Source organism: Drosophila mauritiana, chromosome 2L, assembly GCF_004382145.1.
Source record: "Drosophila mauritiana strain mau12 chromosome 2L, ASM438214v1, whole genome shotgun sequence".
NCBI lineage: Eukaryota > Metazoa > Arthropoda > Insecta > Diptera > Drosophilidae > Drosophila > Drosophila mauritiana.
The window spans coordinates 6,151,614-6,166,063 of record NC_046667.1 but is presented as its reverse complement, the minus strand read 5'-3'; the positions used below and the strand labels follow the sequence as shown (position 1 = coordinate 6,166,063).

Genomic DNA, 14,450 nt, shown 5'->3' with positions numbered 1-14,450 from the left:
ACGAGAGAATGTCTTATGTATGTGTGCGCATTATACAAACCCACAGGCACACGCGTATTCGTCATATTATGAGTCAAATTTAATGGATGTTTATCATTTTCAGGCAGCATCGGGGACACGTGTGTGTGCCATGATATAGGGGCCAGATTGGGGAGCTTAGCTTACCTGGCATGCTGCGGTCCCACATTTCCCATATCATGGGCCGAACTGGCCGTTATTTGAAAGTCGGCGATGGCGCCAGATTCCATGCCCAATGCCTGCTTGCAGGTTCCTGTGAAGAGCAGAAGAAAATCTGGTCAAAAAAGATGAAAAATCACAACTAATTAAAGAACGAGATATTCAATCAAGGAGATATTCAACAAAGCAGCGGAATTCCGTAATTGGAAAACAAATCAAGAGACCTTTCCCTATGCGTAAATTAATTGCCGAATGCCGCGGACAAAGCTCGGGAAATTGGAAGCGATACTGTGCTGCTATCATTTCAGCAACTCAATTTTCACTCGCCATCAATCTGTGAGAGGGAATGAAAAGCGCAATTATCATCACTGCTCCCAAGAGTGATGGGGCAACGCCCCCTTCCCCCCAATCATGGGACCGCGATGGGGTCATGAATAGGTCGTTGAGACATCGCAGACATCATCATCATCGTCATCCCCTCGGTGCTCGGTGCAAGTTGTTGCTGCTTCCACAAAATATCGAGAATATTATCATTCTGTGAATAATTAGATGCAATCACTCAGTGCTTAAGCACCATAAGTCAAAGCTGAGCACCGACCCGGCGCACCAGACAAGGGTTAGGCCCACTCCCACTCCCATTCCCATTCCCAATCCCATTCCCACTCGTCCACTCCCACCGAGTATGCTGCTTTGGAGGCGGTCAATCGCGCCATCTGCAGATATGGATATGGATACCCATGCTCGCAGTGACCCTTTTCTTAGTTTCTTCTCAAGGGCCATGGAAGATCTCAAGACTGCGAGGGCGGCTCAGATAGTTTTGGAAAATGGGATGCAAGGCAAGTGTGCTAAGACAAAAACAGCAAATAAGCATTCGGAAACTTATAAAACACTTTAACAATATTTTTTTAAATTTTTTTTAAATTAATAAAAACCGCTTAGGCTGAACTTTATACAAACCCCTTTTGACTAAATTATTCGGCACTCTAAAAACCATTTTGCGCCACACTTACTCATAAACAAATTGTTTTCAGTATCGCAGCGAGTGAAGTCAACAAATATTCATCTATTTCGCTCGCATTGCCCTCGTAATGTTTACTTACATAAACAATATTTATGTGTTCAATGCTTCCAGAGCATGGTTTTTCAGTTTAGTTATTTAGCCCATTCTGTCTGCAGTTCTGAAAACTCATTTAGTTAGAACGCAATAGCTTAACTATGCACAGACGGCCAAAGTTGGCAGTGGATGTTGCAATCATTCAACTTCCACTACTCGGAACATCCCTCAATATTAACATAAATAAATTATTTTTAATTATTGAAAAACATACAAAACTCTTGCAACTGGCGGGAAATGCAGAAACTGTGTGCGTAATTGATGGATGATCCCGATTTGGAATCCAGCATATCCATTATAACAATGGACCGACCAGTCGGCAGCGTTTTCCGTCTCTCCGGAGGACGGATGATTGCCAGGCAAGTGGAAAAAGTATGCCAACTCAAAGGCGACGGCCTGGCAAATGCTTGGTGGCTTTGAGCATGTTATATTTGGCCGAATAAACAAAGGTGGCGAGACCCGGGAAAACATCTCCCTGGGAGGAAACTATTTTGCGAAACTTTGACGGCGAAATGCAGAGCTGCAAAGTGAAAAGTAAACAAAGCTCCACGCACAGTGGTTCGCAATCGCAAAATAATTGTTTAAAGTTTTTAGCATGCAATCAAGTATGATCAAATCAGTTCATTATGCACTCTTTTGTGTTTTAAAAAACATAGTTAAATATTATGCGATTTGTCATATAAGATAAACCAAGTACCAACTAAAAAATTACTTATTTTAAGACATTTAATCATTTGTAGATTTATCAATAAATTTGTTAAGTTAAAAAAAAAATAACAAAATATCTAGAGAGAACTGGCATCAGCCCAGTGTGCGGCGGAGGAACTCCAATTGTTGCTGCTGGAGCTGGAAAAGTTTTGAGCAGAATAAATTGCACAAAATTTAATTAACTGCACTTGAGTGCGCTGCCCGGCCGCTCGCTCGTGCTGCTTCTTCTTGCCCCTGTCCGCTGCAGTTACGCGTGTGTGTGCGATAATCATAATTCAAAGTTCCCTCTTTGGCCGGGCGGGCGGGCAAAACAACACAAACAAAGGAAAACACCGCGAAACTTTATGAAATTGAAAATTACACAATTTTACAGTTCAATGCAGGGCGAAAGGATCCTCCCGAGGGGGTGGGGGGTAGGACCAACGGTCCTGATGCGAACTATACATATGTGCGTGGGCTAAGCCCTGCAAATTGCTGACAAACACAGCGGATACACTTTCATCTCTGCAGCTGCGGCGGGGAGTGCGAAAATGGAAAATCTAGCTGCAAACTCAGTTATGAAAGCGTTTTCCGTGGGATCAAGCCTGTGTCTGCTGAGCCTTAACCACTTCACTGGTTTGCGGAACTCAACTATCTGTTGGCATGTTGATTTTGGCAAAGTGGCATTCTGCGATCGCATTGCAGGGTATTCAGCCGCCGCCACTCCAGTGAATTGGCGAATGTTTGAGTTACATGCACACAAAGGCAGCGGGAAAAGTTTCCTGGGCGGCCGAAACAGCGAGGAAATAGCGAGCAAAACGCGCCAGAAACGCGCTTAATGACGCGTATCTGCTGGCGCTCATAAACAACAAAAGCAACAGGGCGTGCTTTATGACCAGGTTTCTACCGCCACCCACGCCCCCTCATTCAATCCACACTTCATACCATCCCCCCACTGGCCAAACAGAACTTTTGGCCACGGCCTGTTGAAGCTGAAAGTAAGCTGAAGCTGAAACTGAAAAGGGGATTCAAGAACTGTGTAAACAAATTACGCACGTATTTTAATTGGCTTTCAATTGGGGACGACGAGCGGGTGTATCTTATGAATGCAATTAAAAAGTAGCTGACCATACAACGCCGAAACGAATGAGCTGTGAAAAAATGAGTGGCCAAGTGACAACGCTATTATTCGGCATATTAAACAAAGCAAAAAGGGCAGCTAGTTTCGGCAAACCGAAGCTCATATACCCTTGGTATATTTAAAAAAAAAATATAAATGTATAATATATATACTCTTCTATTATAATCAATTTTATGACTATTCCTATTGAAACTACATATTGTCAGATAACTGATGCATACCAAATTATAACACATTATGATACAAAATAACGAAACTATGATTATTATTTTCAACTAATTAGCCAATTCTACCTATAGCAGTTAAGTAAAAAATCCCACCCACTTTGCTGCTCTTACATGGGCAAAATATGTTTCCATTTGTAAATTAATTCATTTGTAGCTAATTAAATTCCGATCGATCATCATTTAATAAAGTTTTTCCAAGCGCCGCAAGTATCTTTTTTTTGCGCACTCCTTTCCTACAGCTGCACTTTAATTTCCAGCCAGCAGCTGAGGTTAAGTGTCGTATTTACTTTTGATTACCATCGAAAGTCCCAGCTACCGGCACTTTAAATGGTGATTTTATGGTGCTGTGGAATCGCCTCCGAGCTCGGGCCAAATTACATGCATTGCCGTAGTTTCGCGTCCAATTTATTGTGCTGGCCACTGTTTCTGGCAACACAACATCTAATACCCATTCATATCAGGTTTTCAGCCCGAGTTTTTCAGCACCAGATAAAGGGGGAAATCGGGACGAGGTATTAACTTGTTCGAACGCAAGACACTTCGCTGCTAGAAGGTAAAAGTGGGCCACGCTGTGCATTTTGCAAATCGTTTGGGAAATTTATTCCAAATTTTATGCGATGTATTGGCAAAAAAGGCACAGATTAGTGCTCTGAAAAAATCAAATGAAATTCTTGAGCTTATAAAGAAATATAATTCGATTTTGGTCAGTTGTAAAACGGCATTCAAAGCACGTTTTATCTGAATGTAATTGGTGGCTTAACTGAAATTAAGGCTAGACATAGTACTCCTTTTTCAAGAACATCCCAGATTCCCAATCGAATCCAGCGTACATATCATTTATCTGGGCAGACACCACTTGACCTCCAAAATGCTAACTGTCGCACATTTATCATGTAAACCCATGGGCTTATTGGAGGATGGAGGGTCTGGCCATTCGATCCATGGGCCAGTTTTCAACGCACATTTCAAAACGATTTATACGACCATTTAAGCGGTCTGGGCCTTAGCGTTATCAATTTAAATACAGAGTAAAGCCAGCTCGGCAACTTGGTCGAAAGGGGACCAATGTGGTTCGAAGTAATTTTTTATTCGCTGCAGAGCGATTCGAAAAACGTTTCAACGTGCCCACGGTCAAATGAAATATGGCAGTCACTTGTCGGTATTTACGTATCGCAAAATATGTGTGTTCAACAGCAGACAACTACATATATTTACGGATACAGATAAACAGATACAGCTGCGGATACAGATAGAGATACAGATACAAATAGAAGAAATGGTAGCGCAGCGAACTGCAAACTTAAAAGACATATTCAAATCCCATTCATATTCACATTCAAATCCCACTTCCTAAGTATTGACCATAATTACCAGCTAAAGTTAAAGTAAAAATGAAATTTCAGGCATGAATATTTTTGAGTGTGTGCTGCTATCTGGATGCTGGGCCATATATATTGTTGCCGCCTTCCAAATGCTGAAAACAAGTTGACGGCTCACAGCAACCAGATAATTTGTTATGCTCGCCAGACGAGCAGGAAAAAAAACAAAGCCCCTTCAGAGGGACCACACACGCACAGGTGAGCGGTGTATCTTGTAGATATTGTATATAGTGGGTCCGGGTCTCGGCCAATCAGCAATGGTAATGAGCAGCAACAGCCGCCGAGGAGCAGTTGTATCCGAGCGACCGAAGATGCAGTCATCTATCAAAAGAGCCGCCGTGGAGCTTCGATTTAGCATCCATCTCCATCCGACTGTGCGCCGCCCCACGCCCATTTATCCCTGACCAGAGCCCCATCCTCTCCGGCTGATGACCAACCTCATGTTTATTAATGACGTCGCCGGGCCGGAGTCTACGGATCAATGGCGCTTTGCGTAAATTTTCCGTAATTGGTTGTGGTCGAGTGGGTGCCGGGTGGTTCTCAGGTCTCTGGTCTCCGGTCTCCGGTCTTTGGGCGGACCACTTCCTTGGCCCAACAATTATTAGTTACGGTTTTGTGTTATTGGTAAATACTTGAGCAGCCGGCGCTGGCCAAGAACGAGGAGCAGGAGCAGGAGCAGCCGGTTGGCTGCGGGATCATGACCCTTTCCGTTTTGCGGTTGATTGATTTCCATGTTGATTGCTAAATGCAAATGCAGTTGTATCGGTGCCGGTGCACTTGGAGTTCTGCTCGCAACTCGAAATTCCCTGCATACACAATGCATTTGGATCGAGATCTGCCCATATGTCCATGTAACTTAACCCATGCATATGCGATGTAAAATTTGGTCACGAATTTCTTCCACTTTCAAAGCTGTCTTCGTTACGTGCCGAAAATACATTTTAATATATTTCAACATTTTTATGTGACTCTTTTTGTCGAAATGCACAAATTGTATTTCATGGGAAGTGCACACATTGCAACGTACATTTCCCATTGAAAGTAACAGGTGAAGTACAAATATCAGTTTTGCAAGGACATTTTTCCCAGTAAGAATGCTATTTTCTAGAGCGTTTGCCCCTTCGCTAAAATAAAACATTCCTGCACTTATGGCATATTTCCTAAACAAACCCAACAGATAATAGTTTGTAAAAATAGTATTTAAAATTAAAACATGTAAATAGGTCTCGACTGTACTCACCGATTGGCATTTCCGCCAGCAGCCCATTGGATCCTCCGTCAGCTGGTGTTTCCGGCGTTCCGACTGCTGTGCCCATTCCAAATCGGTTGGCCAATAAAATCAAAGTCAGTGTCAGCCAACATAAAGTTTTACTGTTATTAACACCATGACGCTTAATGCGGCAATAACTTTTTAAATAATTTGTTGCAGGGCGCCGCGACTCGTGCCCCTCGCCCCCTTGACGCTCCTCGAGTGCTGGAGCTCCAATTGTGGGCGAACATTCGGTTGGGATGTGATTCAGCCTGGTGCTCCGTGAATGAATTGAATTCAATTCTTGTAACTTTATTGCAGGCATTTTGATTTCTCGTATTTTCCTCTGTCGTTTTTCACACCTTGGCCATTTCCTTCCTCATTTTTATGTTCAGGCTCTGGAAGAGAAGATGGGTATAGAAATTAAGGTAAATTCTAGAGCAGAATTGCTGGAATTGCGCAGCTTAATCGCCGGCACTTTAAGTATGCCAGCCATGCGAGGCCCCGGCCACCCTAAATACATCATTGTCAGCAAATTAATGTGACGTGACCTTGCAAACTGTCGCGTTTTTGTCACATGACAGCACGATGGCGGCAAAGGAGGCGGCAGGATTTCCAGGGCTGAGCCAGCACAAATTTATGTAAAACGTCAGACGCACTCAAGGGACCGAAACTCCCTACGCTTCCCTCGGCGAGATGCCAAAACGTGTCAAAATAAAAAAAAAACATAAACAGCGCGAAAAACTGAGCAAAAGTGGCGTACACAGCCGCCGAAGGAGGAGTTTCTCAGGGGTCTGGGTCTACCTCTCTTTTTTTTGCCATCTCGCAGCCGGAAATAGAACCATTGCCCCTCATCCCCACTAACTTAAACTAAAAAGGCGTTAAAATTTTAAGAAAGTTTGGTGCAAGACGGTTATCTAAAGTATGACTTGTAACTGCCTATCCTCTTCTCGATTCCAATATCTTATAGACATATGCAGCTTCACTTAAACTATTTCATTGGTTTAACTAACAAAAACACGTCATTAAGCAGTTTAATCCAAACTATTTGTCCTTGCCCCAACTTTTCCGCCGAATTTTTAGTTAAATGGTGACAAACGCCATAAGCAAACTTCTAGGTCTGACAGTTTTAATTTTCTTAAACAGTCCCAAGGGGGAAAGATCAAAAGGCTCCATCAAACAGAAATAAAATTTTTCACAGGCATTTCGCCGACGCAAAAATGCACTCGAGCAATTAATAAAATGTGAAATGAAAACGGCAGATGAAAAGTTGGGGGAGTTTTGCCAGATGATGACAATGATGGCTGGGGGGAAGGTATGGGGCGGTATGGGGCAGAAAAACTGGCGCCCACACTTCCTTTCATATGCGAAATGAAAAATTTTACGCCAACTTGACAGTGGAAGTGGCAGCAAAGTTGCAAATGTGCCGCAATTCAGCTGCTGTTGTGCTGTTTGCCTGTTTTGCTGTTGGTATCGCTGCTTTCTGGTTTTCGTCGCCAAAGTCGCCAAAAATAAAAGGCATACACTTTTTTTTTTTCTACCAACAATACCACTTGAGCACACAGCGAGTGGAGCAGCAGTAGTGCACTGCTCCTAGTCGCAGTCGCAGTCGCCGCCGTGGTCGTGCATAGTTTTTATGGCCACAGGGCGGCCTTTTAACGCCAACTTCGCAGCTCCCCAGCTCCACAGCTCCCCAACTCCCCACCAATCCACCGCCTTCTCGTGGCAGTTGCAGTGGGGCAAGCGTGGCAGCTGGTCGGAGATGTGGACTCCAGTTGGAGTTGCAAATGGTCTGGCCCGCGGTCTGGAAATTTCTGTTTTTTGCCCGGTAGCTGTTGCCACAGCGAATGCCAATTTGCATGTGACGAAAGCGAAGGAGAACAACTTGCTTGCGAGGCGCCTCGATTCGAGTGCTCCACATTGTTGATGACCCGCCGGTGACCCGGAGGTCAGATGTTAGACGGAAGCTGCTGCACATCGGACTTCATTTCCGTCTATTACAACTTTCGGTGGCATGTCAATTCAAAGTCAAACCGATGTTACTCTTGATGTAATGCTAAAAAAAAATATAGTAACTTAAAGATAATCTCTGCCCAGTTTTTCAAATGTTATATTAAAGTATTAAAGTCAAGTAAAACTTCTCTTTGTGTGGGGTATGTATATATTTCACAGCTTTTTAAGCGTTTCCGTCTAGCCCATTCAAATTTTTGCCTCAGTGCAATCATCCAGCGTTTTTCCAGCTCCTCCTGCCTCCTTCCCAAATCGTCTGGATCTACTTATTTCCCACATAAAATATCCATAACATTACCCACAATTGCCATGCAATTTTAGGACCGCAGAAAGTTAAAAAATTGTCCCACCAGCGCTCCCCGCTTTTTGGGGGCCTTCATAATGTTATTGTTGCGGATGCCGTCGCCCGACGCCCACAAAGGGCAAATTAAAAAATGGTTTAAATGGTTTGTGTCTATTAATTTTTCCAAGCTTTCCTTTTTCGCCGGTTTTGGCGTTGCCGCCGTCGGCGACGTCGGCAACATGTGTTGCATGTGGCAATTAAATGGTGGAGACACAGCAACATCCACGGGCCAAATGGATGGAGAAAAAACTCAACTGCACTGCTGAGGAGGAGCTGGGAACGGAGGGAAAGTGTAATAATTTACGCGTTGTGCCTGGCAAGGCAAATAAAACTCAACTTTTTAGTGACTCACTTGGCGAGGTTTGGAAATTTGCGTTGTTCGGCGGAGTGCGAAAATAATACGTGCAACTAGGTACTTGCAACTTGCATTTTGGGGGAGTTTGGGGAAATCGGCGGTACGATAGGAAACCATATGAATGGTGTGATGCGAAGTCTGGCCACCTTTTGTCCGCAACAGATTGCAAAATGCATTACCCGTCTGCTCGGCATTAATGAATTCACAACTTAACATTTCTCAGAATGAGAAAAACCTTATAATATCTTCAATAGCAATTCGCTGCTTAGCAAAGAAACTTCTGGGTCTCAAATTAAAACATGCTAGTAAAATTCCTTTCCATTTAGTGCTCAGACATACAAAAGCCTTCAGTTGGCCGAATAGTGCTATTATGGCCTTAGCCCTAGAGCTTTTCCATTTACGGAGTCATAAACATAAATCATCGGAGGGCGGTGGAAGCGAAACTTTCGCTTAGCAAAACGAGAAATTCCCAGAGCCATAATTTTTCAATGTCTCCGACACCGCATAATTGCAGCGCAATTTCGCCGTATTTAATTTCAATGTCTGGCAACCTTAACCTTCCCGAAAGTTGAGTTACAACGGCAAAAAGAACCAGAACCGGAAATGCAGGTGGTCAGTTTGGCGAAGTGTGGTAAGAAAGGGGAGAAGAGGGAGAAAATGGAAAAGACGCGACGAAGGCTTACAATTTATATGCTTTTTTCGTTTTATACTATTTGGTTAGAAGACCTTTATTCATTCTGCAGAGTGTTTTTGTACATCTGCACCGAAATTAAAAGAAACGAAAGTCTTTTGAAATTAGAGAAGACATTTCAATAGACTAAAATTCCCATAAACAAACTAAATAAAAGCGTTTTATTTTTGGCCCATAATGAATTAGGGAATTACCTAGAAACAGCTAAACACGAATCTTTACTCTTACTCACAATAAAATTTTCACTCAATGGCAGAAACATAAACCATCCGAAGGCCCCAGACAAATGCCAAATTGCCTCGTAGCCGAGAAGAAGTCATAAAGGCAACAACCTTTGCCCCGAGCCATCACAAATGAAAGAGATTCGCCGGAAGACTTCGGAGGAGCCTGCGAAATGGCCCACAGAAGGTGGGATTCTGCCATTCCGCCCACTCAGACATACACACGCATCCCGCGGCGGAGACGGAGGAAACACAACTTTACAAGAAACACCTGTCCACATCCACCGAAACCGTGGAAACCCGCGAAGGTGGAGTGGGTGGAGCTGGGTTGCCAGTCTAGTTAGGAGGGGAATGGAGCCGGGCGAATTTGAAGTAAAAATGCATAAATAAGAATGATGATGACGTGAAAGGAAGGGGTGGGGGCGTGGCGTGGAGATGACTGCAGCCAGAAATGATTTCAATATCAACACGAATGCCTTTCTGCGCGGTTGTAACTTAAAGAGTCATCATAATATTTTGAAATCAAAGCTGCACCATAAACCGGACTGGAGAACGGAGGTGGGTTTCTTTCCGGTCGCAGCTGGCGTTGACACTACCTCGATTGTCTTTCTGTTTTTCCTCATTTTCCTTCGTGTCTGAATGTCCGACCGAGTAATGGGATTTCTTATTTCCTTTTTCGGGCACGCCCCCTGGTCGGGAGGTGGGGATAAATCCTATTGGTTGGCAACGCCTATCTAATCATTTTCGTGTTGACACTTGACACTTGAAATAAAATGCTGAAATTGCAATGTCTTCATCTTGTTCGCTTTTTTTCTCAGCTGCCAGCATCTTAGATAAGTTTGATTTAAATTTTATGCCACTTGCCTATCTAGATTTTTAAATAATTTGACTAGGCGCTAAATAAGTTGGCCTAGAAATGGGTATATTTAGCTATTTTCCTATTTCAGTTTTTGGAATAAAGATATCGTATTAAAGTTATATCGCCTGACCTGTTTTTAAAATCTTACTCTTTACCAAAAGTTCTTCTAGTGAAAGCAATAAACCATATCAGAATCTCAAATTGAAGGCACACTCTTAAAGAGGTTCTTCACCTCACGATCGTTTACAGCGATTAAGTGGTTCGTATAAACAAAGCCAGTAGATACTACTAATCTCACCAGGTAAAGTAGTTTTACAAAAATTTCCCGTTAGTATTCATGCGATACTTTAGCTTGTGGGTTTTAATCAACACGCCTGTTAACGAGGTCGTGACGCTTGTACCTTGGACTCAGAAAGTTTATATTTTGTATTTATTGAAAATGTATGATAAAACATTGATACTGATAAGAGGTTTCCAAAGCTACCTCAATCTTAATATATCGGGCTGAAAAAAGTAAAAGTAACCTTTTTCCGAACACTCCATCTTCACTTAAGTCTTTAGCGCGCCATAATTTGATTTGTAGTTATTTAACGTGCTGCTGATCTGGCTGAGAAACCAATAAATTATGAGCTCGCGAAAATCTTTTTCATCGAAGCATTGTAGCATTGGGGCGTTGGAGCATTGGGGCGTGGCATGCAAAGCAGAGTCCGCGCAAATGACGCATGAAATCAAAATCAATAAGAGCACCGGGAAAATGCCAACTCAGACCCTTTCTGTGGTCGGTTCATTTCACAGGTCCTGTCCATTACCGGGGTAAAACACGCTTATTTAAGCAATAATTTCTTGGCTCACTTTTCCTTCTTGGCCAACGCCACAGCCCCAGTTTGCTCTTTATTTTTTTTTTTTGTTTTTGATTAATGGTCGTGTTCATAAAGTGACACATTGAAAATTGGAAAGCAAATCAAGCACAAAGAGCAACGCCAAAAAGTCGCTGGGCAAACGCATGAAATCAGCACAAAGTAAAAATAAATAAATAATGCCAGCGGTGGGTGGGTTGGTTTTTGGGGGGATAAGATGGCGCTAAAAGTGTAAAAACTTGGGACCGGGGCCTAAAGGTCGTCAAAGTAAAAAATTCGATAAATGAAAATGGACAGCAGCAGAAAACAGGCGCTGCGCACGAATTGAAACGGAAATCCTTATTGAACTTGAGTGAGCCGAGGCTCCGTCTCCAAGGAAGGTCGAGTGGGTGGCTGGTGCTCCGTTCTTGCAGCGTTGGCAAAGCGGAAAAGCGTGCTGCCGAAAATGTACGCTGCTGAGTGGCTCCACTCGGCACACTGGGAAAATCAGCAGCTCATTTTCCGCCCTGAGCCCGGATGATCTCCTCAACCGTGTCCCACCCTTCCCGGACACATTTTCTTCCAGTGTGTGCGCCGCTAAACAAGGCTGTCCAGCGCCGGAAGTGAATTGGCAGTGCGACAGGAGCACAGTGTGCCCACACACAAACGCACACAGGCGCACAGAGGAAGCGCGCAGGAAATGGAGGGAAATGCCTTTTTCGATCTGGGATCACCAGTCGCAGCTGCGGCATGTAGTGCAAATGCTAGCTCAGCTTCAGCTGAGGCCCAAATGTATTTGCAGCTAACAGGGATTCGCAATTGGATTGTGATAAGCCATTTCGACTGGGGGGCGGATGTCGGTGATATCAGTGCTGTGTTGCCAAACTTGATACGAATAACCCTTTGTCATCAATCAAAATAAGTGACTATCTGCACAAATAAACAAACACGCTTTCACTTCTTCAATAACTTTAAGTTTTAGTGCGGCAATGCTAGAAGTGTCTCATTAAATGCCTTCGATTTGCCTGTTGATTAAAGCTCAATCAACAGATTGCCCGGCAATTTCAGGGAATCCTTCACCTATCCCAATCTGCAGCCATTGGAGCATGAGGGAGATTAACACGACTGGATGCTGGCCGAAACCACAACAACTTTAATTAAGCTCAAAACGCAGCAGAGAGTTCTTCGGTCCCCGCATCGGCAAAGTCACCACAAAAACACTCGTCCTTCTGCGGCAGAAAGCTTTGCTTCGCCCACTATTTGAACTGGGGATGGTCCAGTTCCGTCTTAACTGTCAATTTACCTAAAAATGCTAGAGCAGATGCAAATTTGTGCCAGTGAGGTGGATAGACCCCGGTATCCTGGCTCAGCAGGTGCAGTCTCTTTTGCCGTTTGTAGCTGGTATTTGCCCGAACAGAAAGCTCCCCGCACAAAGCCCTCCTCCAGTGCCTCTAAAACTGGTGGACTGACCGCCCGTGGGAGCCCGTAGATTTCAGCATAACGAATTGGATTGTCACGGCAATCGATAAATGTTTGCACACAGGCCGTTCCAAATGTAGGCTAAGTGGCCGGAGCTGCGAGGCCTCAAGGATAACCACCACCCCCTCACTTGGACACCACTGGGTTTTAGGCTTTGATGGCCCAAATTATCTCACAACGTCCATTTAATGACGCCGCTTTGGCCCAAATCATTTTTAATAGGGGCTGCGTAATGCTTGGCCATCATGAGCTGATGGGTTTAAAGTGATGTAAATCTTTTTGAAGGATATAATAAGAAGGATGACGACCTCTTTTCTACACAGGATACATACTGATTAGGTAATTTTAGCTAGAAGTTAAATCAGAGCAGAATTGCGAGTGTTATTACCACAATCTTCAATGTCTTAGTTAAATCTGAATACTCAGAACTCAGACTAGCAAACCCATAATTGTTGTGCAATTAATACTGTAGACCTTCTCATTGACAGAGAAGTAATTTAATTTAAGGCTGCACTGGCTTCTCAGTTAGTTAGTTCTCTATTAGCCAGTATTGAAAGCTCTAAATAAATTTCCATTCATTTCATAGAAAAGCCGAGATGTACGACGAGTTGAAGACCAGACGGCACGACCAAGAGAATCTCTTGTCCAACGGCCTGTGGTCAGTATTAAATGTCAGTTTCTCAAAGCGATTTCCATGGACTCCGGGAGCAGAGAGATTGCGCACAGTTTTTCTTCAGCTATTTTCCCACTTTCCTCCCTCCAGCTTTTCTGGCCCGGCCTAATAGAATTTAAATCTGCTAAATCCTCGTACATGACAGTTTTCTGTGCTGGGTTTTGGGTCCTCTGTTTTGGCTCCTGTTGCTGTTTGCCGATGCCCCTCTGCTCCTGTGGCCTCTTATTTATTTTTACTTACGACTGCTACTCGAACTGCTCCGTCTGAATGGCGGGATTCCATCTGGGAAGCTTTGGAACTGTGTGCGGTCTTGAGGTGATTTTGATTGAGTGCGATTTGTACTTTGTGTAGGCTACGTGTTTTGATTTCTTAAATAATATTTACCTCGTGTGCTATACACAGGACTTATTGTTGTCTTTGGCCTTTGATTGCACAGGATGAAATGGTCTCAACTTTTACTTTTACCGCCTCTGGTAACGGATATTCGTTCAGATAGTATTTGCTCTTTTAACATAGGCCCTGTTTGCCCAGTCCGAACACAGGAAATGGATTTATTATGACGAATCAAATGGCATCCGTATAGGAGAAGACACATGCTTTTATTTTTATTATACCTATAGCTCAGCCACTAGTCATCTATTTATATTTTTGGATACGAGAACACCGGCTTTCTAAACTCTTTCCAAGTTCAATGATTCTAATGCTGGGGCTAATGTCCTCTAATTCAGTTCGCAAGATCCGATCGGCAATCTGCCGGCCTTTGTACACAGATCATAAATATCTACGTCGACGACGACTATAAACTAAACACATTCGCGCCCAGCGGCACTGAAAGTACACACATCTGAAATGAACTGTAGAAGACTACTTAGTGCTAAATCGATCATGAAAGCGGCCGAGGGCGAAAGAAAAGCCGTGAATCCATTCAAAAGACTCACTTTACGAGTGTAATAAACGTGAGGCTGGAGTGCGTTGGGCCAAAGTTGATTTACGAGCTGATATGAATAAA

General features: G+C 43.5%; 1 protein-coding gene across 1 annotated transcript in view; it reads right to left on the bottom strand.

Annotated features, from left to right (window-relative positions):
* The window catches only part of LOC117141657 (discoidin domain-containing receptor 2), a 70,280-nt gene that overhangs the window by 44,339 nt on the left and 11,491 nt on the right, over positions 1–14,450 (bottom strand). The window contains exons 2-3 of the mRNA XM_033305247.1: positions 5,966–6,372; positions 166–271 (exon numbers count right to left, since the gene is read on the bottom strand). Of these exons, the coding sequence (XP_033161138.1) occupies positions 166–271; positions 5,966–6,299 (440 nt within the window). The 5' untranslated portion in view covers positions 6,300–6,372. The remainder of the gene's footprint in view (positions 1–165; positions 272–5,965; positions 6,373–14,450) is intronic.